The 23,255-nt window shown below is 41.0% G+C and overlaps 1 protein-coding gene across 4 annotated transcripts; it reads left to right on the forward strand.

Annotated features, from left to right (window-relative positions):
* Window positions 1–1,501: 1,501 nt before the first annotated feature.
* sec24c (SEC24 homolog C, COPII coat complex component) lies at window positions 1,502–22,622 on the forward strand. Of its 4 annotated transcripts, XM_004556600.4 has the most exons (25): window positions 1,502–1,673; window positions 3,642–3,820; window positions 4,087–4,167; window positions 5,649–5,775; window positions 7,069–7,235; window positions 7,332–8,072; window positions 8,157–8,287; window positions 9,406–9,474; window positions 11,412–11,520; window positions 11,687–11,814; window positions 12,520–12,658; window positions 12,764–12,879; window positions 13,773–13,897; window positions 14,001–14,192; window positions 14,296–14,389; window positions 15,764–15,880; window positions 15,966–16,136; window positions 16,288–16,384; window positions 16,468–16,613; window positions 17,221–17,359; window positions 17,717–17,835; window positions 18,201–18,380; window positions 18,985–19,170; window positions 19,342–19,431; window positions 20,707–22,622. In XM_004556600.4, exons 2-25 carry the CDS (start codon window positions 3,661–3,663, stop codon window positions 20,845–20,847), a joined length of 3,765 nt encoding a protein of 1,254 aa, XP_004556657.1. In that variant the 5' UTR covers window positions 1,502–1,673; window positions 3,642–3,660; the 3' UTR covers window positions 20,848–22,622. The 4 variants fall into 4 exon arrangements, with proteins under 4 accessions (XP_004556657.1, XP_004556659.1, XP_004556658.1 ...); XM_004556602.4 differs by lacking the exon at window positions 4,087–4,167 and having other exon boundaries at window positions 1,503–1,673; XM_004556601.4 differs by lacking the exon at window positions 9,406–9,474 and having other exon boundaries at window positions 1,504–1,673.
* Window positions 22,623–23,255: the final 633 nt, after the last annotated feature.

Genomic DNA, 23,255 nt, shown 5'->3' on the forward strand with positions numbered 1-23,255 from the left:
AGCAAGATAAAACCAGCATCCCTGAAAAGGGTAGCATGGGCTATCAGGAGAACTTTTTGGTGTATGTTCTGTATGTTCTGTATGGTCTGTTGTTAGCCAGAATGCTCAAAATGCTACAGAGGACAGGCATTTAAAAACTGATGGATTGGGGGTTTGTCGTCTTACATTTTTTGAGGTTTTTACTGAGATGTTTATCTATTTATTTATTTTATTTACTGGCTGTACCACAGCGATGATGATTTACACCAAATGGCATTCCTGATGTATCCAAGCTTCAGACTGGAAGGAGTAGAGTGGCTCTTGGCAAGAGGGAAATGGAAGGTTTACAAGATGGTGAAACCTGCTACATTATATGGTTTGGACTTGTTAGCACTGAAAAAAGACAGAAGGCAGAGCTCCTAAGGATACAACAACACCACTACTATGTACATTTATAGCTACTTTTACTTTCTAAGTAGGTAAAATACTTATTCCACCAAAGGGGAAAAAGAATACTCAATATAAATAGATTCTGAAACTCTTTTTCAGTGCAACATTTGCATTGCAACTGTTTTGCAGCACCTATGTTAACACATAATATAGGTGCTAGAGTTCCATAATACAGTGTCTATATCAGGGAACGAGTTTTCGACACTAGTTTAAAGATTTTCCATATGCCAGATGCCACAAACCAAACCTGTTACCCCATGGGGTAAAACTTTAATTTATTTTTATTTTATTTATTTATTGGTATTATTGCAATGAAAATTCAGTTATTCTTAATGATGAGATATTGTCATGTATGTTGCGGGTCCTGAGGACAAATTTCATTTTTATGTGGAAACATGTAAATGAAAATGAAAAGGGACTAAATTTAAACCTAAATATACATTTCTATTTTTAAATGTTTTGCCACTACATACACATTTTTATTGTATTTTATTGTAAAACTGAGACTGAATAAACTCCTCAGGAAGTTGGCATGAAACTCACCATCCTGGAGGAGATGGTCGGTGACTTCTATATTTATATTGATATCTTTATTTCGTTTTCTCTGTTATATCTCTATTTTTGTATTGGATTTATTGTGTGTTTTATGTATACTGCTGTGACATCTCAAGTTCCCTCTGATCTGACCTTATCTGAACAAAACTGCTCAAAAGTGACTCTTTTTTTTTTTTTTTTAGTAAGGGTTGATTACCCTGACCCCAGCAGTACCCTTCCTCCACTGGTTTTTGGTCCCCTCTGGGCCACCACAAATATCATGAAACAGCCCCTGTTTAATAACTTTTTTTAATAACTATCAATGCTTTGATTAAAAAGACTCCCATTTTACATGTTAAATAGTTGGCTGCCGATACCGTATACCAATTACACCGCTGCCTTGTCAAATTCCCGAAGAAAAGGTGAAAAAACAAACCCCAATTCTTACAATGAAACCAAAACTCTCACACAGCAGCCTGAACAGCTTCCAGCAACCACTGCTGCGCTCTCTCGGAGGAAGTCACTTTGAGGAGTCCGGATGTGGACGTGGCACAGCGCTGCAGCAGTTCCGCTGAATGTCCGCTTCTGATACCGAGAAGGGATTAGTGAGCAACACCCCGGTACGACATCGGCGTCTCAGTTTGTCGACCACCGGGCTTCAGAGTTTGCATCAAATCTAGGACAGCCTTACTATTTACATCACTTTGGAGGTAGGTTTAGGTTTTGATACGGTTTATTCTTTGCCCTCCCGGCTTCGCTGGGGATCTTGGATTTCGCTACGTTTGCTAATGCTTGGCTAATGCTAAGGCACTGCTAGCACCGCTCTGACGAAAAGCTAGGAGATTACGAGCTAACTTAGCATTTGGTCACAGCTGATGTGCTGTCATGATTCAGGCTGTGTGGTTGCTAACATTAGCATGCTGGGGTAGCTGGAGTGTGGTTAAATAAGGAACGTGTCCTGCTTTGACCCCTACTTAGAGTCAGAACAGTTACTTGTATAATAAGAGAGGCAAGTTGTTTTTGGCTCTTGGTTGACATGTTGTCCGGCTAATGTTAGCATTGCTAGCGAGCTAATTATAATGCGGCGGCATTACTACTCGCCAGATTTCACACTTTCCTCCTACAAAACAGTCTTTTCCCTACCTGGCACTTGTTTTTTTATTCTCAAACACCCTATTTCTGTGTGAGTTTTAAAAAGTTCTCCGATGTTTGGATAAAATTACTAGCCCAAACCTTTAGCAGTGCACCTTAGAACAGATGTGGGTCACTCGGTAGGCCCGACATAGTAAAAGAACAGTTACGGTTCCAGCGATTGTGTTTCTCGCTGTGGCACCTGCACTGCTGAATTATTCAATGGCCCCGCTGGTTTAGCTCGTGTTTGTCTGTCAGACGATACTGATCACTCATGTCTTATATTTTAGGCCTGTGTCCAGGAACAAAGTGAATAAAAACACCACTCACCCACATCTGTTAGCAGGGTTAAAGTTGACATGTGATGGAGTTATGCTCATAAAGTTGGTTTTCATAATTCAGCATTTGGTTTCTTCTCACTGCTTTATTTAGTTTTTATTTTATGTTATTGACGATTTAGGATTGACTTACTTTCCATCTTCTCATTTGAGATATTTTGAGTGTGGTTTTCATCACTTTAAGTATTAGATTTTATAAGTTGTTTAGAAAAGTCATGGCAAGACAACACTGACTTTCTGTGATGCAGACAGCATGAAAAGTTGCTTACATGCATTTTATTGGCTTATTTAACCAGCTTGACAACGTCTAAAACCCATTTCTTAAATGGTTATTTTAGTTTTCTAACTATACAGTCTTTAGATATAACTAGTCATAACTATTTTTTTAATCCTTTTAGTTGTCTACAATACTTTCTCTTTAATAACTTGTAAAACCTGTACTCAGGTATTATCTGATACTATCTTCAATACCACTTTCACAGCTGCAAAAGAGTTGCATAATAATTTTGCATTTTGTGTCTTTTTAGCAATAGGTGTTCGATATTAATGTTTGTTTACTTTCTTTTGGTTGTAATCTTTTTATTTAATGTTATTTAATTTTTGTAGCACATTGTGTAAAAACTCAAAAGGCTGAGGGTGTGGCCAAGTCAAACATAAAAAGCCAATAAAGGTTTTGTCACTGAACCAGGAAATGTTAATGTCATAAGTCAGTGGGATTTAAATAATAAATAAATAATAATGTCAGACTGTAGACAGTTAGAGTTTAGAGTCCTGCAGGGCAAAGCTCTTCTGTGTCAGTTTGCCTGTTTTTTAGTTCAGGTGCTTGGTGCCAAAAACTTCATTTTGGATCCATTATGTTTTATGTGGGTGTTAAGATCTTGTTATTTTAGTTAGACTTACTGTTTAAACTGCTTTGGAAAAAACGTTTTCTTAAACATGACAGTTGTCAGTAAATGTTCTAGCAGTATGTGCAAGCACTGCTGTGGACAGATTCCCCCTGCTCTTTGAAAGAGTCTGTGTCTTTGTTTCAGAGAAACACAATACCTTCACAACAGCCTTTATCAGTACCGTCCTTATTTCAGGGGCTTTCACACTACAGGTGCCCTGGTTGTATTATTGTTCACACACACGAAGCAGGCGAAACAAGTTTAGTCCTTAACTATGACATCTAAGTAACTAACTGTATTGTTATTTCACAATTTCATCCAGATTTAGGGATGAACTGAGGATGAATGTAAACCAGCACACGCCAATGGCCTCTCCATATGGCCAGCCCCAGCCTAGTTTTGGCCAGCCTGGTTACGCTCCCCTGGATGGGAGCTATCCAGCACCCTACGCACCCTACAATGGCCCTGCGTCAGCCTATCAGCCTGGGGCTCCACCGCAAGGTAAAGTGCAGTTTGTTAAAAAATGTGCGCATGAGTGAGACATCCAGCAGTTCAGGTAGGCTGTACTTTAAGCATTCAGAGGGATATAACCTTGGAGTGTCCTACATGCCTCCTGCCATGTGAGTGATCATGTATGTGTGAGAAAAGCACAGCACCTGTGCATACTAATCTGATTCTCAACTGCCCTCTCCTTCCTTCACTTTGCTTCATGCACTTCTCTTCATCTTCTTGTATTTGCCTCCTTCCCCTCTTTTCTTCTATTTCAGGTTACTCTCCTTTCACAAGCTTTCCCTCTAAGGCTTTGGCAGCCAACCCAGTCTCTGACCTCCCCTCTCCTCTTGACTTAGGTAACCAGCTCATCTCTGTTTCTCACTCATTTCACACTTCATATGCCCTGCAATCATCAAATCCTCTCTGTACCTGCAGGTATTATTCTTCCTGCTGTGTCATTTTTCTCAGCATATAATTGAACATCTTTCTGAGACTAATGCCAGTGACGTTCAAGTACAGCAGCCAACTATACACCAACCTTTGTGTAGGCCAGAAATATAAATTATATCTCTGTTATGTGAGAGACATAAATTTAGTCTTTGAATCCACTGGTCATTACTTCTTTTGCTTTTGATTCGCTGCCTTTTGCACACAGAAGGTTTTAACAGCAGGTGGGGAGGGGGTTTCTGCACTCAAAGCTAGAGCTCTGCATCTCAGATGACCATATTAGAAATATCCCCTCCCTTGTTGACATTGTACGTAAGAGTAGAAAAAAACTAATTGTTGGACTTAGTCGTACATATGTTGACTTGATATTTGGTCATGTTTGTTATGAGCATCCACCTTTGCAACAATAGATATTTGGCATAATAGGTTCCCTTTAAACAAACTATTAGGGTCAGATTTACAGTCTGAATGGTGAAAAAAAAGTTCCTGTATGAACTTGTCTTACAAATCTGGTTGATACTCCTCAAACACAGCATTTGTTATCTTGGTTTTCTATCTGTGCAAACCCACGAGGGAAAAATATGTTTGGCTTATAATAGTGTTACCTCAGTTAGGGGTGGGCGATATAAACGATATACGATAGAAACGATATAAATTTGGCCAACGATAGAGATTTTGACTATACCGCTCTATCGCGATAGTGCATGTTGATGATGTCATCAAGCTGAATTAGTTTCAAAAATCTCTCAGTCAGAACATGGTATGTCATGTTTAGGTGGAAACTAGCGAGCTAACTTCCTGCTAACTTCTAACTCCGTTAAATTTAATAAATTCTGTTTTCATGGATGCCTGGATGTTAAACTTAATTGTTACACCTGGTAAAGCAGCAACGCTGATGATTTTATTAAAGATGAAAGAATTTAGACCGTTTTTAACTCTTAAGTGTTCGTTTGACTTTCGGACCTGAGGGAACGGAGTTTTGGACCCAGATTACTCCGCAAAGCTCCTCACTACGGCAGCCGTAATGCTCTGACAATCCATCAAAACATTTTTAACAGATTTCTGCACTCCAAAATCAGTTTGAGGTCAGTAAGCACAACCAGAATTCATACACAAGGCACACTCGATTTTTGAGAAAATTAAAGGATTTTAAGTGTGCCTTATAGTGTGGAAAATACGTTATACAGAAGACAAGAATATATCGCGATATATATCGTTACCGCACGTGCTTCAAATTATACCGTGATATGGATTTTAGACCAAATCGCCCAGCCCTAACCTCAGTTATCTCAACATACTAAGGTTCATACCAGAGTTGATTCACGATTATTTGGTAGCGAAGTTGCTTTTTGTCACTATATGTAGTAATTATTTGGCTCTTGCATTTCAGGTCCTGTCAGGGGTCCTCCTACCTCTGGACCCCCGCCTGTCTCAGCACCTCAGCAGTACAATCAGTACAGTCAGAGTCAAGGGAGCATGCAGAATGGACCCCCACCTCCTACACAGGCACCACCCAGGTAATTTTTTTTCGCCTTTGCTGTACAAGTTTATTGAAGCAGTTGACAGAATCCATTATAATACCCCAGATACTAGTACTGAGACTGTCAAAATCTGGTGCTTTCCTTACAGGAGTGACATGTAGACTACAAACCAACCAAAGCACATTTTTAGAAACAGTGATGTGTTAAGGCACTCGACAAACTGCACAGAAACTGAAATTTAAGAAAGCAGGAGGTACCTTGGTTGCCAATACTCTGCATTTCTTTTTGTGTTTATCTGCTGTTTAAAAGGCTGGATTAGGACAGGTGATGTTGAGGAACCAGGTGAGCTTGTCATGCTAGGATATTGTTATCCTGATTGGATTTGCTCCAAGATACGCTAATAATAAGCTAAAAATGTGCATTCCTTGTAAAAACATGGACAATTTTGTAATCAGGTTGTCCTAATCAGTATGTTAGTTCAGTTACAGTAAATTTGAGGATACAGACTGAAAGTTTATATTTTATTTTAAAAACATGGCCACCTTATACTGTTTAATTGATAGAAGAAGCTGTGTCAGTCAGCCCTGACCTTCTCTGTGTGCACGTGTCAGAGCAGAGTCACAGCTCAGGGAGAGGACACTGCACAGCATATCTTCACAACTCACATGGGTATGACATTTATAAATATTCAAAGGTTAGATGGTAGAGGAGGTGAGGTACATAGTGTGCAGAAGTTGTTAACTTTCTGCAGAGTCTATCACCTCCAGCCTTTATGTAGCCTTCAGATTAGCTCAAGAACAGTGAATAGAGGGCTTCGTTGAATGGGTTTCCATGTCCAAGCAGTTACATCTTAGCATTACATCACAAAGCATGATAGAAAGCGCCGGATGCAGTAGTGTAAAAAATGCTGGGAGACATGTTTTCTGGAGTGACGAATTACACCTGTCTCTCTGGTAATCCAGTGGATGAGTCTGGGTTTGGCAGTTGCCAGGACAACTGTACCTGTGACTGCATTGTACCAAATGTAAAGTTTGGTGAAGGGGGGATTATAGTGTGCAGTTATTTTTTCAGTTTTTTTTCAGTCACTCGGCCCCTTAGTTCCCGTGAAAGAAACTCCTAAAGCTTCGGCATATCAAGCCATTTTGAACAACTTCATGCTCCCAACTCTGTGGGAACAGTTTGGGAATGGCCCCTTCCTGTTGACTGGCCTCCACAGAGTCCTCACTTCAACTTGATAGAACACCTTTGGGATGAATTAGAGTGGAGAATGCAAGCTAACATCAGTGTCTCCTAGTGCAATCAACTACTGAAAGAGCTTTGTGTTTTCAGACCTGCTGTCTCTCAGCCGTACAACCAGGGTGCTATGAACCTATCGGGGCCGCACCCTTCTTATCCCCAACACTATGGACCCCCATCCACAATGCAGCAGGTTACCAACCAGATGACGGGGATGCAGATCACCTCTGGACCACCAACCGCTGCTGGGCCAGGATATGGTAATTTGAATAGATTTGTTTTTCAGTTTAATGCATGCAGTCTTTTATTCTCTTTATGATATTTAAAGATTGTATTGTCTTTCGCTCTCTATTCAGCTCCACCTCACAGCTCCCAGCCTCCTGTCAGCACTGGGTACTCGGCCGCACCCCAGGCCTCCTACACCCAAGCCCCACCCCCTGTGTCCTCTGCTCCCACCCAGCCGCCACCTCCCAGCGGCCCCGCAGCTCCTCAGCAATATTATAGCGGCCCACCGCCTTCTTCTCAACAGCCATTCAATTCCTCTCTTCCCCCTACCTCTCAGCAGCAGCAGCAGTTCACCTCTTCTGTACCTCCACATCCTCCTCCTCAGCAAACCTTACCTCCATCCTCCTACTCGGGTCCGGTGCCTACACAAAGTCAACCTCCTGTTCCCCCAGTGTCCCAGGCACAGCAGTCCTTCCCTACACCCCAGCCCCCTTTCTCTTCAGCACCTCCACCTGTCAGTCAATCTTCCTTTGCCACTGGCCCTCCGCCTTCTGCCCCAGGCTCGTTTCCACCTCAAGGCCCCCCTCCTAGCTCTCAGCCTGGTTCTTTTCCTCCTCCTGGCCCCCCTCTAACCTCAGCCCCCTCTTGCCAGTACCCAGGTCCCATGCCACCCCAGCAGCAACCCCCTCCATCTCAGCCATCCCCCTATCACTCAGGGCACCATCCTCCTAGACCTCAAATGCCTCCCACTTCCATGGCTCAGAGCAATCACCTGCCTCCAGGACCCCAGGGCCCGGCAGGTCCTCCTGGGCCACTACAGCAGCCTCCATCTCAACCTGGGATGCAGACAGGATACCCTCCTCAGCAGAATGGTTAGGAGACGGCTGTTAAAGTAAAATCAAAAAGGCTTATCATTCGTTTTCTTTGTATCTCAGCTGTTTTGCTGTTTTCTGCAGGTGCTTTTGGGCAGGTGAGAGGCCCTCAGCCTGGGTATTCAGGCCCTTACCCTGGGCAACCAAACTATGGAGCACCAGCTCCTGCTCCACCTGCACAGAAAAGACTTGACCCAGATGCCATTCCTAGCCCGGTGAGCTGACACAAATACATATACTGTTTAATTCTCAATTGTTTTGGTTTGCCACACAAAACCAATTCTTAAATCTCCAACTTTTAGAATCTGTATTTGGTTGTAATGATGTACTGAGCTGCATTATATTGCGAGGCTTTCTCAATGTTCAACCCTCAGGGGAAATAAATAAATGTAACAACTAGGCCATCTCAAATTCATGGCCCAGGCTACATCCGGGCCTTTGCAAGTTTCGACCCACATATGGGTTTAGATTATTTTTTTCTAAAATTTCACTCTTGGTTCTGATCCACACTTCATATGCAACATTTTACCAAAGTAGCGTTAGCAAGGAAGGTGGAACAAGTTTCTCAGTGTTAGAATTGTTGCATATTAACACATTAATACAGCGTAGTTAAGTATAACATCACTTTTAACTATGATGTTCATATAATCTATAAAAGATTTCCCTTAAAAGTGGAATTTATGCGAAATCTGATGGTATTGCACTTGATTTTATAGGCCTAAGTGAACACTGAGTGTGAATGATTTTTGCATGCTGCACCTAGAGCTGTGTGATAATTCTGTTATTATGTGTTCTCCTTACAACTGTTATTTAGATTAATTTAATTTATTATAAAAGATTCAGAGTTTAGTTCAGTAATAAGAATTAAAATATCTCAGCAGTTTATTCCTAGAGTAAGTTTTTGAAGTGGGACCATTTTTACACCTGACAGCATCTCTCTCGGTCTAGAAAAAAGATGGCAAGTTGGTAAATAATGTGATAAATGCATGTGTGTTTACTCAACATGGTCATAAATTTGGATTTCATTGTAAATGTATTATTTTCATACTGCAAAGCTCTAGAATGGAAGAAATCTAACCTTTTTTAACTATGTAACTTCAGATTCTAAGCATGTTTGCTACCACTAGTTAGTTTAAACTTATTTCCACTTGAGCTTACAATATTACTAATAACTAATCAATAATACTGATGTGTTTCTGTCTACATAAAAGCAATGCTACCTGCTGCTGAGCTCAGTCTTGCTGATCTTTCTCCTCTCACACTCCTTTTTATCTTTTACTCTTTGTATTTACTTGTTTTGCACAATTTGCTGGACAAACATTTGAATGTAAAGCAAGCGTCTGACATGCCGGCTGTGCAGAAACCGAGACATAGAATAGATCCAGACGCTATCCCAAGCCCAGTAAGTTTCCTGTGTGCCTTTTCCTCTGCTTCATCCTCTTCTTTGTGCCTGACTGCAGTAACCCACTGCCTCCTCCTCCTGTCTTTTTCCTCTACTCCCTTAAAGTTAGCGATCATGACAGTTTTTTAAAAATTTATGTTATGATCCAGTTGTTGTGTCACAGATACATTTTGATATGCCGATATCTGATATGTTTTTAGCAGAAATGCCCAGATGAAGTTGTCACAGCCCAAACAAGACACAACAAAGACGTAATATTTCAAGGGAAAGTTTAACATTGTAGAAAATGTTTCTTTGTGTTTTCTTGTTAAGAACTGGATGAGAAGATTGTTACGAGGGCTGTTCGATATAACGATATGTATCGGATGACGATTTAAAACATCTATCATTTTACGCTATCGTTTGTTTCGTGGTGTCGCAAAATAAACTGTTTACGGCAATATTTTTTCATCGTTTTGATGGCCACTGTAGCGGCTATATTAATTTCTTAAAGTTCTCTCTTTCTCTTATATTTTATATAACCACACTACGGACGGACAAGCGCCTGTTTTTATGTGTTGTCATTAGCAACAACGACGGTAAAACCATCGCGTGTCCACTTGTTTATTTTCCACATAAACCTTTCACAATAGCTCAAGATCCTGTTGAGACTTTTCAAAATAAACTGAATTACGTGAAAGAGTATGCAGAGTCTTTACGGATGAGAAGCAAAAAAGAGTCGTCAGGTGCTAAAAAAATAAACCTTCGACTCAAATGTTAGAACAGGCTTTTCCCCGCAGCACGCTGTGTAATAAATACTCACAAAGAAAACAGCGGCCTTTACAACTTGTGTCTAAAAATGTATAGTTTCATGCATCGCTTACAACACTCGACTCCAGCTACATGACGCCCAGCTGGAAACACTTCACGCAAGTCGAGCTGCCCGAGATTCACAGAATTTTCAGAAAATGTAAAATTTTTGTGATTTATATCGTTATGGGGACGATAGATGTCTTATATCGGGATATGAGATTTTGGTCATATCGCACAGCCCAAATTGTTACCATTCTCAATCTGGACAGTAGGTGTGAAACCAGTACATTTATCCTGCTAATCCTTTAACATAGCACAAATACATGAAATAATGATGAGTGTGAGTGTATTAGTTCCATACCATGACCTTTAGAGCTCCTTAAGTAACATGTTATTCTTTGTATAATTAATTCAAAAACTGAATGGTGAATATGAGGCACATCTGTGCCATGACCCTTTAATCTTTAATGGTTTCCTGTCTGACTGATTTTTGTGGGATCTTTTCATCCAGTTTGCAACAATAAAGAAAAAAAAAAAAAGCATTTTCTAAAGTCTCAAGCTGTCTCAAGTTTTCAAGAGACTGTCAGGAAAAATGACTAAGATGTAGTGCAACTTTTTGTGAAACTCAGATTACACATTAACAGCCTGTACACAAGGTCGTATAACCATTGCCCACCTCACTGTTTGTGTTTTTGGTCAGGATTTTGAGGCAGCTGGTTCTTAAGAGAACTTCTGTCTTTCAAAGTAAACTTTATACACCCACACAACGCCTATAATCCTTTTCCAAGCCCTGCATGCTAGCCTGGATTGGATTTACCATCAAGTCTCTTGCATTTAAGGCATGCCTTGATAAATCCTTCCCGGTTCCCGGGATTTAATTTTTTGTTTTAAATTCTGACAGAATGGCTTCAGCATGAATTGACTTTGTTTTTGTCCACTGATCAACACAGGGTATAGTTGTGTGTTAGTGGCTGCAAATCTCTGTGTGGGGGAGTTGTATACAAGTCTTTTCCTGCATGAGTGGTTTTCATGTGCCTCTTTTAATTTTTGTGAGACTCGGGGATAGTGTGTCCTATAAATGTCTTATATTGATGCTGTGATCATGTATGAACGTGGGCCACCTTTTGTCTCCCCCTCTTTATTAGATCCAGGTAATAGAGGATGACAAGGCTAAAACTACCGAGCCATTCACCACAGGGGTCAGGGGTCAAGCCCCACCACTGGTCACCACCAACTTCCAGGTTCAAGACCAAGGTTGTTCTCCTTCTTTTTTTTTGTCCTCTCTGGTTTTCTCAGCCACAATTATCCTGGAGTTCACTTCATTTGTCCAAATAGTTAACAAGATAACACTAAACTCATTCTTGAAAATAATTTTTACATTTAGCATTGATAATAATGGAGCAACTGTGCTTGTGTTTAGGGAATGCCAGTCCCAGGTTTATTCGTTGTACAGCCTACAACATGCCTTGCACAGCTGATATGGCAAAGCAGTCTCAGGTGCCATTGGCTGCTGTCATCAAGCCCCTCGCCACGCTGCCACCTGATGAGGTGAGTGATTCCTTTGCTCTGGCGCTCTCTCATATCTCTTTTGTGTTCTGAATTCTGTAAGTTACGATTAGACAGGGGTTTTTTTTTTCTCATTTGGAAATGCAGTATTGTATTAGGAAGAAAATCTTCTGCCTAGAGATTGAACTTTTAAAAAAAAAAAAAGGCAAACAAGCTCTGAATGCAAAAATATATCTTTGAAAATGCTGAATGTCTTTGAAAATTAATATTCTATTGTTTATTTGTCCCATTAACAAGCTTCTTTTGCATTTCATCGTCTTCATCTCATCGGTATCTGCGGCTGCATCTTCTGCTGCAACAGTGGAACAGTTATTACTCGGAGCCAGATTTGATAAAAGATTATTTTTCAGGAAAAAGCCTAATATGTAGATAGTATCAGAGGATGCACGTAATGTCAGTGGGATAATCTCTTCAAATCAAAGGTGGGAGTGGCTGCATGACCCTGTTTCATGCTGTCATCACGCCTAATATATATCCATTTGGATTGGACTTTCATGTTGTGTCATCTGGGTATGAAAAACAGCTGTAGGGAAAAGCAGGCATGACTTATTTATTTTTAACTGATAACAGTTTGGTACATATTGCGTCTCGGTTGAGTAATTGTGTCCACATTAGGGTGTTTGAATCCTTTTTCTCGTCCTGGTGAAGTTTAGTTTCATCTTACTCTTTTCGCGAATATCTCCTCAGGCCCCTCCACTCGTGGTGGACCACGGCGAGAGCGGTCCGATCCGCTGCAACCGTTGCAAGGCCTACATGTGTCCATACATGCAGTTCATAGAGGGAGGTCGCCGCTTCCAGTGTGGTTTCTGCAGCTGTGTCACAGAGGGTGAGCACATGTGTCCATAGTGATATGTGAAAAGATGCAGCGTTTGAGAGACTATAAATGGTACCCTGATGTGCGTTGATATCATTTCTGCTTTTCCCCCCACAGTGCCTCCACATTACTTCCAGCATCTGGACCACACTGGTAAGAGGGTGGACTGCTACGACCGGCCAGAGCTTTCACTGGGCAGTTATGAATTCCTTGCAACTGTTGACTACTGTAAGGTAAGACCCACGATTGAAAGCTCCATGAGGGGAAAAAAGTCTTACTGTGGGGTTTTCATGCTTTAAAGTACCTCATAAGTCTGCAGCTGACTATTTACCATGTATCAATCATCATTTTTTTAAATTAATTTTATGGTTTAATAATAAGTGATTAATTCTCACTAAAACGTCTCTATCTCAGTATGATTAAATTATTAATGGGCCTTGGTGGATACGATATTAATGGGATGGGATCTTTAAAAAATATATATCACCAATGACAGTGGCTGATACTTACTCATACCATCATAGCGCTTATCTTATTTTGTATTTATTTTTAAATTTTCAATTATTTACCTTTTTAATATGGTGATATTAACAAAGAAACTGGATCTATTATGAGTCTTGTCTTAGTAAATATCATAATTCCTCTTATTTAACAAGATTAGAAACATATTGACTTAATAGAAGCTTTTAACACTTGCTTTGCTATTTAGTTTTTGTAGTTATTATTTAGTAATTATTTGGATAAATACATTAGAAACTTTTCTTCATTTGGTTAGATGTTGTTGATAAAGTATGAGGTTCTCTTTTTGTTATCTTGGCTGAACTTAAAAATGTGCAGTGGCTAAAGAAAAAGCCTGCACTAGATTTAGTATTTTTGAGCAAAAAATGTGAGTGAAGCACAACGATCACCATCAGACGGCAGCTCTAGTTTTCTTTAACCCAAGTAAGGGATTCCAGATGTGACATGCTTGATCAGGCTAGGACTGAGGACATGTAAAGTGGAAAGAATCTGAAAAAAAAAAAATGTTGTATAAGTCTTGGTACTAAAGTCCGAGACCACATCCAATTAAACAACGAGTAATTCCTGAATGTACCTGTGTATCTATTTATGGCTTGTCTGTTTACAGAATAACAAGCTCCCTCCGCCTCCAGCCTTCATCTTCCTTATTGATGTGTCCTACAATGCTGTGAAGAGCGGCATGGTCAACATTGTCTGCCAGGAACTCAAGACCCTACTAGACTGCCTCCCCAGGTACTCAAGCACACACCTGAATGAAGAAAAGTACTGTCAGATTTGTAGCTCATCTCAGGGAATGTGGTTTTGATTTATTTATGTATTTATTTTTTTGATTCAGGGAGAATCCCGAAGTGGAATCTGCAGTGCGAGTGGGTTTTGTCACCTACAACAAGGTTTTGCACTTCTACAACGTCAAGTCGAGCTTGGCCCAGCCCCAGATGATGGTGGTGTCAGACGTGTCAGACATGTTTGTACCCCTGCTTGACGGGTTCCTGGTGAATGTAAATGAAAGCAGACAAGTTATCGAGAGGTGAGCAGCTATAAAGTGGACATTGACACTTGGACAAATACATGAATAGACAGACGGTCAGACACATTGATCTGGGTTAATTACTTGCTGCTTGTTTTTCCAGTTTGCTGGACCAGATCCCAGAGATGTTTGCAGATACCAGGGAGACGGAGACGGTGTTTGGACCCGTCATCCAAGCGGGACTGGAGGCACTAAAGGTAAACGCCTGTCGTGTTTTGTGTCCAGGTCCAGAAATCTTAGAGACTTCTTGAAGATGAACATAAAAGTTAACTTTCAAACTTTGAAAACCTTTAAAATGTCCATTTTTTCTCACTTGGTACCAAACTGCTTATGTTATTAATGTAAATAATAAATAACCTTTTAATGAAATTTGCTTTTGCTGCCAAATAGTAACCCTCTGGGGTCCCGGGTATAATTGGCTGCTTTTTACTGCTTTTGATTTGACGTCTATCTTTCACCTTTAAAAGCAGTTTACCTTGCCTTGTTTGGTATCATTCTTTTCAGCACAACCTCACATGTCTGAATTTCCAGTTATATTTTCATTTTCACTTACTGTATTAACACAATTGATCAAAAAGTAGAAAAAAGTTATATTTTTCTGTAAAAACCACAAACATATTTAGCTAATTTCCCTTCTGTGGGACTAATAAAGGTTATCTTATCGAATCATTTTAATAACTTTAAATGCAAATATAAATTGTACATTTTAAAAATCTATGCACGACTTTGGCAAACAACAAAATTATTTGCAACTATTTACATAAAAATGCAGCCAAGGCCTCAGGCGTGTTTTATATAACCTCTTATAGGAGAACACCACAGGCCTTAAAGCAGGAGGTGTTTCTTTCGCTCGCTGTGTCATTGGTAAAACTTATAAAAATGCCACATGTGGCCATATAGTTTTTTGAAAAGTCGATATGGTACATTTTTCCACCAATAGCAAGAGGGTGTTTTTTGTCTGTCCTCTTTTTTTAGAGTGCTTGCTAGCACTGAAATGCAGTTTTTAAAAAAAATAAAAAAATTTCCCACCAGTGAACACGACGACAGTATTCAGGAAAAAACATTGTGTATATTTTTTATCATAACTCTGGTTCTATGTGGTCTATCGACACAATTTAAAAACTGCTATGTATTTTGAAGTCAGTACTTTCAACACAAGTTGAAATGGAGACTGTATCTTGTTGCCGTGTCTTCTTAAATTGGTCATGTGATTTGGATGCCCTGTCGCGTACGTTGATCCCAGAGGGTTAAAGCTACAACGATGGGCAGCTCTGAAACAAAACATTTGTTTATATTTAATTTTTGACTAAATCGATCTTAAAAGAGGGGCCTCTTACACTTATTTTCAGTTCCATATTTTTTATTTTTGGACTCTTCTAGAGTAGCTTTGTGTTCACTGTTCAAAATAAACCCTGTTTATCTTATACTGCAGCTTTGTGGAGCCCTTTAGCTTATGCACTTTTTGAAACATTTTCCTAATGACAGCTTCTGACACAGAAAAGCAGTAGGTGGTGCTCCAGTGCCATTTATTTGAGTCACAGTCTGATGACCTGTGTCTTCTCTCCCCACAGGCTGCTGACTGTGCTGGGAAGCTGTTTGTGTTTCACACCTCTTTGCCCATCGCGGAAGCCCCAGGAAAACTAAAAAACAGAGAAGACAAAAAACTGATTGGAACAGACAAGGAGAAGGTAGCATGAGACATGACTTCATATTGTAGCAGGTCAACTTCTTGTGTTATTTCGCTCACTCTCTTTCCTTTCTTGTCGTCCACAGTCGCTATTTCAGCCTCAGGTGGGTTTCTACAGCTCTCTGGCTAAGGAGTGTGTAGCCCAGGGCTGTTGTGTGGATCTTTTCCTCTTCCCCAACCAGTATGTGGATGTTGCCACATTAGCTGTGGTTCCCGTCTCCACTGGAGGTTCAGTCTATAAATACACCTACTTCCAGGTGAGCAAAAGTCATTCTGCTCCTTCTTCAGTGTCACTCCAATAGATAGCATGAGAGTTTTGTTTCAATGTTCTACATCCAGCCACTTTGAAGAAAACATTGTGAGTCAGCACCAGCTGGATTGTATAACTATGTGCTTTCTTTATTGCAGGCCCAGTCGGATCAGGAGCGATTCTTAAACGACCTCAGACGAGACGTTCAGAAACTAGTTGGGTTTGATGCTGTTATGAGGGTGCGAACCAGCACAGGTGAGACTTCAGCACTTCAAAACCAACAAAAAAGGGCTATAGATGTAGCATGTAACAGCTGACTTTAATTTCCCTCCCCTCAGGCATCCGAGCAACGGACTTCTTCGGCTCCTTTTATATGAGTAACACCACAGATGTGGAGCTGGCAGGTCTCGACTGTGACAAGGCCATCACTGTTGAGTTCAAACACGATGACAAGCTCAGCGAGGAGACGGGGGCACTCATGCAGGTGTGCATGCTTGTAACTAAATCCTCAAAGGAGAGTGTAAACAAACCAGGCTTTTCAAAGGGTTTAAAGTTCTTACAAATGGCAGCAACGATGATTTAGTAAAGCATCTGGCATCACACTGTGTTTATGTCAGATGGATAGAGTTCTCCTCTGCAGATATTTTATTTAAAAAGGGGCGAGTACAGTTCGCTTGCTCTCCTGTGAGTTATCTCAGTGAACTCCAAGATAAATGTCATGCACTGCAGCTGTCGGCAGCAGTCTTTGTTCTGTTCTGCAGCCTTGGTGAGCTCTCATTGAACCAGTTCTCCACCTGCTACAGGTGGTACTGGTTAACGTCGCCCTCAAACTCAAAGTGGATCTGCAGAATAGAACAAGGGCTTGTCCTCTAGATCAAGGATAGGAAAGACTGAGGCTAGCTGTTTAGAAATGAATGTTCAGATAAAGGTAATATAGAAAGTTGCCAAATATACTCGTTTGATGTGGAGGACTGGTGATTGTGGTTACGTTTAAGTGGTTTCAAGAAGAGGCAACGTAAGTCGCACAGCATTGCTGAAGTATGAAAAGTTTTGTGTCTCTGTTCATTCTAATAAAACCTGTTTCCTCGCAGTGTGCCGTGCTGTACACCAGCTGCAGCGGCCAGAGACGTCTCCGCGTCCACAACATGGCCGTGAACTGCTGCTCTCAGCTGGCTGACCTGTACCGCAACTGTGAGACAGACACAATCATCAACTACTTCTCCAAATACGGTGAGTTTTTGTGCTGTGGAGGAGTGTGAACTCCTTAAATGCTCTCTCTCTCTCCCTCCAGTGTTCTCTAACGAGGTGTGAGTGGAGAATTGAATGAATAACATTTTCTAAAAATAATACCAAACAGTGCTGAGCTGCTCCTGCGGAGCTGCAAATTGCCTAACAGTAGTAAGCTGTAGCTCCTCTTGAGAGCTTGCTGTTATCAACAACTTTCTAAGGTCACTGACTGAAGGGAAGCAAAGACGGTAAATGTTAGATATCTGAGAGAAAAGTGGTTGCAGTTAATTTCATTTAGATGTCAGTGTAATGCACCATAGCAGGTGATACATGAGTGCGTGTGTTTTTGGTTTCTTCCAGCTTTCCGTGGCATTCTCAGCAACCCCACTAAGGCAGTGAGAGAAACTCTTGTGAACCAGTGTGCTCAGATTCTGGCGTGCTACAGGAAGAACTGTGCAAGTCCCTCATCTGCTGGTCAGGTACTGTGAAAGCATCCACATGCATACTCAGGAGGTCAACTTTCACATCCACCAAGACCACACACGGTTCACAGAGAGACTCAGAACGGAATGTTTAAAAGCTGCACTGCACTCAAACGAAACACAAGATGATGATTGTAATCACTGCTTTCATGACGCTTTTTATGGATAAAACAACAGATGAATAATGGAAGATAAAATACAAATGAATCAAATGAATCCCTTTCCTCGCTATAATCTATATCCGTTTCATATCAAACCCACAAAAACCTGCCTTTCTCATAAACTGATTCAGCATATTTACTCGTCATTAGGCGTTTGAATTGATGACAGTGGGTTTTTGTTTTGTTTTCTTCGTTCCCCAGTTGATTCTCCCAGAGTGTATGAAGTTGCTCCCAGTATATCTGAACTGCGTGCTGAAGAGTGATGTGCTGCTACCTGGAGCCGACGTTTCATTGGATGACCGAGCTTACCTTAGACAGCTGATCAGCTGCATGGATGTTGCAGAGAGTCACGTCTTCTTCTACCCCCGCCTGCTGCCAGTGGTGAGACCGCAGACAAAGGCCCCCAAAAATCTAATCTGTTCACGTTCTCGGCTGGATGCTTTGGCCACAAAAGTCCAAAACTGGGGGTAACACTAGAAATAAGTTCATATATGATATGGCCACTCTGATGCTGCTCACTTGGTCAGTGCAACAGCCTGTTTTATGAAGCCAAATGCAAACAAATGAATACAGTGATGCTCTCAAAGAGCACACAGTGAAATTGCTTTGTGTTTTTTGACTATATTGGCTTTGATATCTGTCTGGTATCATTCGTTTAAATATTAAAATTTTAGTGAGGTTTATGGCTAAATAGTGTATGAATACAGGATTCAGATCATCAGAAAAACCCAAATTCTGTAACATGTGACCACTCTGAGGTAGCTGTGGCTCAGGACGTAAAGTTTTGAGGTGTTCTTGGCAAGATGCTGAACACTGCATCCTTGGTGGTGTGTGATATGTTAAAAAGCCCCAGAAATACAATTCAAATGAAATTATTTCTGTTTGTTGTTAAAATGTAAGCTAGCTTGAACTAAATCTACCACCTGATCAGCAGGCTGAAATGCCAGCAGACAGTAGCATCTAATTTTTTTTGTTCATCTTCCAGATGAAATTGGAAAGCGGTTCGTTGCCAGTGGCAGTGAGGGACTCTGAGGAGAGGTTGTCAAAAGGAGGAGTTTACCTGCTGGAGACCGGGCTCCACCTTTTCCTGTGGGTGGGAGCCAGCGTTCAGCAGGAGCTGCTGCTTAACATCTTTGGCACGCCGAGCTTCAGCCAGATCGACTCAAACGTGGTATTGAAGAGAGTTCTAATGAAAGGCTAACAAAATCAGTCATCCTGAATGTTTAATGTGAATTTTACCACAACATAAACAGTTTTATAATAGTGATATTACAGTTGTTTCCTGTATTGTAATGGTTTAAAGTATAATATATTTTCTGAATGTTTCTGCTTTTTGTTTCAGACAAGTCTGCCTGTTCTTGACAACCCCATCTCTCAGGCTCTCAGAGAGCTTATTTATTCTTTCAGAGCACAGCGATCACGATACATGAAGGCAAGTTTTCTCTTCCTTCTTTTACCCCATAATGTTTCTGAAAAGGAGCCTGTTATGGTTTGGGCAGCTTTGCATGATTCATAGTTCAAAATAATCCTTATCTCGCTTATACTGGCTCTTAGTGCTACCCCACAGGCCATTTTTAACTCCTCTCCTTTTAAGCCTGCTTTTCCCTGATTGGCTGCTGCTCCTAAACAGAAGGTTTGAAAAGCAGCTGAGTGGAGTTTTCTGTGATGCGTGACTGAGAAGACTGTTTAAGGATACCATCTTTGTGGCATCATTCAGGTCCAAAAACATAAAACAAACTGTCTAAACTGAGAATTTAAGGCAGCTTGAAACCTGAGCTTTTGGTCAACAGGAGTTATTTTTACATCTGCTGACCTCATTATTGGAAACTCTGGCCATGTTAATATGAGAATCCACCACTGCAACAATGTCTACATGACAGACAATAAGAAAATGTGCAACAGGTGCACTTTAAACAATTTGCATGCTACCTCTGTTGAGAAATAGATTTTTCATCTTCTTCTTCAAGTTGCCCCCATCTCACCCTATCCCTATTATCCTCCTCTGTCACACCACCGCTCTGCAGCTCCTCTACTGCATCCATTAATGTCCTCTGTGGTCTTCCACTTTTCTTCTTGCCCAACAGCACCAGTATATTCACCATCTTTCCTCTGTACATGTTAAATCCATCACAGCCTTGCCTCAAACTTTGTCTCCAAAATGCTCAACCTGAACTGTCTCGAGACCATCTCGTAAACCTTTCTTGTCGCTCTTTGTGCTATCCTTTTGTCACAAATCACTCCCAACCCTCGTCTCCACTCACTCCACCCTGCACGCACTCTCTTCTTCAGTTCTTTTGTGCACTGTCTGCTGCTTTGGGCGGGTCAGTCCAGTTATTTAGGTGGATAAATGTCTTTTTCTAACTTCTGTAACGCAGACTTCCCGATACGTGTATCTAACCTAGTGTTTGGTCCTAATTGGAAAGTTAGGAGATAAACAAAGAATTAAAAGGCAGCTATTTTTAATAATTGATGAAACATTTAAGTGAATATTAAAACGGAAAATCTCAAACTCAATTTTTTTTAATTTCATGATGTAAGTTTTAGGAGATGCTTTGATTTTTTTTTTTTTAATACACTTTTATGTTTGTCTTGTTGCAATAATTGTGAGCTGGATGCTCAATACGTTATTTAATTGTATTTTTTATGGGCACATTTTGTATCAAGTCTGCCTCCTCTTTCTCACACACCTTTCTCTGTCATTTTGCAGCTGATGGTGGTGAAGCAGGAAGACAGGGCCGAGCTGATATTCAGACACTTCCTGGTCGAAGACAAGAGCGCCAGCGGGGGAGCGTCATACGTAGACTTCCTGTGTCACATGCACAAGGAGATCCGCCAGCTTCTCAGCTAGGCCCCCCCCACCGCAAATTCCCACCTTCACCTGTATGAGCCCCCACCACTACCACCACCACCACCACACAGATCCATCCCAGTCACCTTTCCATGTGAAAGAAAGCGCTTGATCTTTTTTCCTTTCCTTTTTTTTTTTTAAACCTAATAAACTAAAGCTCCCCTTACTGTCTGTCAGCTGAGCACCAGAGACCAGCTGGTAGATCACATGTGTGCGTGACAGTGCGAGTGTGTATCTGTGTGTGAGTGAGAGAGAGAGACATAGGGGGGATCTGATGTTAATAAAGCTTTACTCTGCCTCAAATCTGCTGCTCCACAGCAGCAGGAGCGAAATAACTTATGAGGGAGAGTAATGTACATACAAAAATGAACAATTACGTATGCAACAGACTGACGGAGAAGGCGGATGCCGGCTGTAGTTGGTGTAATGTCTGTATTAAAAGCACTGAAAGGCTGTTTGGGTGCATGAATGACTCTTGGATAGAAAACACTTTTTATATGACTAAATCCCATTACAGTAAAGGACATAGGGAATTGAATAAATGCTGTTCTTTCTGTCTCTCATCCACTATAATCATGGCCTTAGTACCCCCTTCCTCCCCTTCTGTTCCCATGCTGCTCCAATCATCCGTAATGTGTGAGTGTGTGTTTCCAGATGTGAGAGGATTAGTGACCCATTGCCCAGTTTTGTTTTTTAAATCTCCTGCTGTGTCTCCAGGTGCGAGCATCTGACTTTAAGCCCTAGATTAACAACTCAAACTGGAGTCTGATGTGATCTTACCAACAGTAAGCACTGAAAATAAAGGTGCATGTAATTTCTGTGACTGCTGAATCGCTACAGTAATCGGCAATTCAGATTGGTTTCAATCAGCGTCAGTTGAGTTTCGCTCACCGGGGCGAGCATCTGTCTCTCGAGACTGTCATGAGAGGAAGCTCTCATTATTTCCAGGTCTATGCAGCACTGAGAAAAGCCAGAGACAAACTGAAGGGGAAATGAATGAGGCGTGTGAATCTATTATTTTAAGCGTCACAGTGAGGGGAAACGTGCTCCCGATCGCTTTGTTTGTTGGGCGATTGTTGAAGGCGAGTAGTGCTGCAGACTTTATATTAACAGAAGGCGTTGATGTCCGGGTCTGTCTGAAAGCAGGCAGGGATGAGCACAGAGCGGCAGCAGACGTGTGAACACCAGTGAATGTTTGCAAAGTTTTGGGTTGCCTCCACACTGAGAAGTTGACAAGCTGTTCAGTGTGTAAATAAAATATATAATCTGTACAGAATTAATAGAAAAATAACGATTTTAAAGGCCTGCCTGAATGGCTGTGGTTTGTTGATGGTTGATTTGTGTCACAAATAGCCTAAATATAAAATCATGGCTTTTACTGAGGAGAGGAAGACGTGGCTTTTCTCTTTTTTTTTTTCTTTTTTTTTTTTTCCTTTTTCTTTTCTCGATATGTCTGCGTGAATGTGAGGTGTGCGATTGTGTGAATGTGGGGTCGGTCCTGGTGAATTTCTCCTGAGGAACAGAGGGATCAGCCAACACACACACACACACACACACCACCCGTGAGGTTAAACTCGGTCTTCATTTATCACTTTGTTCCTTTTATAACGACGTGACTTTGTGCTCTGTGTGTGTGTGCAGCCCTCTGTTCCGTCTTTATGTTCACTGACTTCGATTGACCCGCCGTCTTGACTGTAATCATAATTTCTGTTCCTTTTATTCTTTTTTTTCATTGCCTCTTGGGACTGCTAATAAAATGATTGTTTAAAGTGAAACGTTGTTTTTTTTATTCTTGTGTTATCGCTGAAGAGAGTCTTACTTATCCATCACTGTGGGGGGAAAAAAGCAAAATTACAAAACATTGTCACTTCCTCTTTTTAACAATATGATACATTTATGACGGGTCTGCATTTTTCCGCATGCTTTCACTTCTCAGTTTCTGGATCCACAAAAATTCTCATAGTCTAGGGAAGTGTAAGTTTAGCATTGAAAAATTACGCTTTCCTGTATATTGCCTAACTCAGCATTTTATCAGGACCGCTGTACTAACTGAAAACCTCATGAAACGGTTATTTTTAATGATATCTGCTTTATCTGATGGCACTAATATCTGAGCAGATATTTATCATGATCCCAAACGATTAAGTCTGCAGGTAGCTAGTGTATCTGAGGCTGCCTGCGATATCATGTGCTTGAAGTTGTCTTGCTACTTTATCCGTCTGTCACATTGTTGTGAAGGAATCTGAGCCCTCTTTACTGCATTACTTGAGTTCATTGAAGTTTGCAGCCACTGTACTTCAATCAGGTTCGGGTCTACGTTTTGATTCGGCCATTGCAGCCAATCTGTTGTAGAGTTACTGCTGTGTTTGGATTCATCCTCTTATTGCATGACCCCAGCTTTAGCTGTT

Source organism: Maylandia zebra, linkage group LG8 (assembly GCF_041146795.1).
Source record: "Maylandia zebra isolate NMK-2024a linkage group LG8, Mzebra_GT3a, whole genome shotgun sequence".
In the NCBI taxonomy this organism is placed as follows: Eukaryota; Metazoa; Chordata; class Actinopteri; order Cichliformes; family Cichlidae; genus Maylandia; species Maylandia zebra.

Excerpts from the sequence above, each read along its gene's own strand:
- sec24c (XM_004556600.4), top strand. The coding sequence starts at position 3,661 with ATGAATGTAAACCAGCACACGCCAATGGCCTCTCCATATGGCCAGCCC. Across the intron at positions 13,898-14,000 it reads CTACTAGACTGCCTCCCCAG|GGAGAATCCCGAAGTGGAAT; the intron begins GTACTCAAGCAC and ends TTTTTGATTCAG. Across the intron at positions 14,390-15,763 it reads CGGGACTGGAGGCACTAAAG|GCTGCTGACTGTGCTGGGAA; the intron begins GTAAACGCCTGT and ends CTCTCCCCACAG.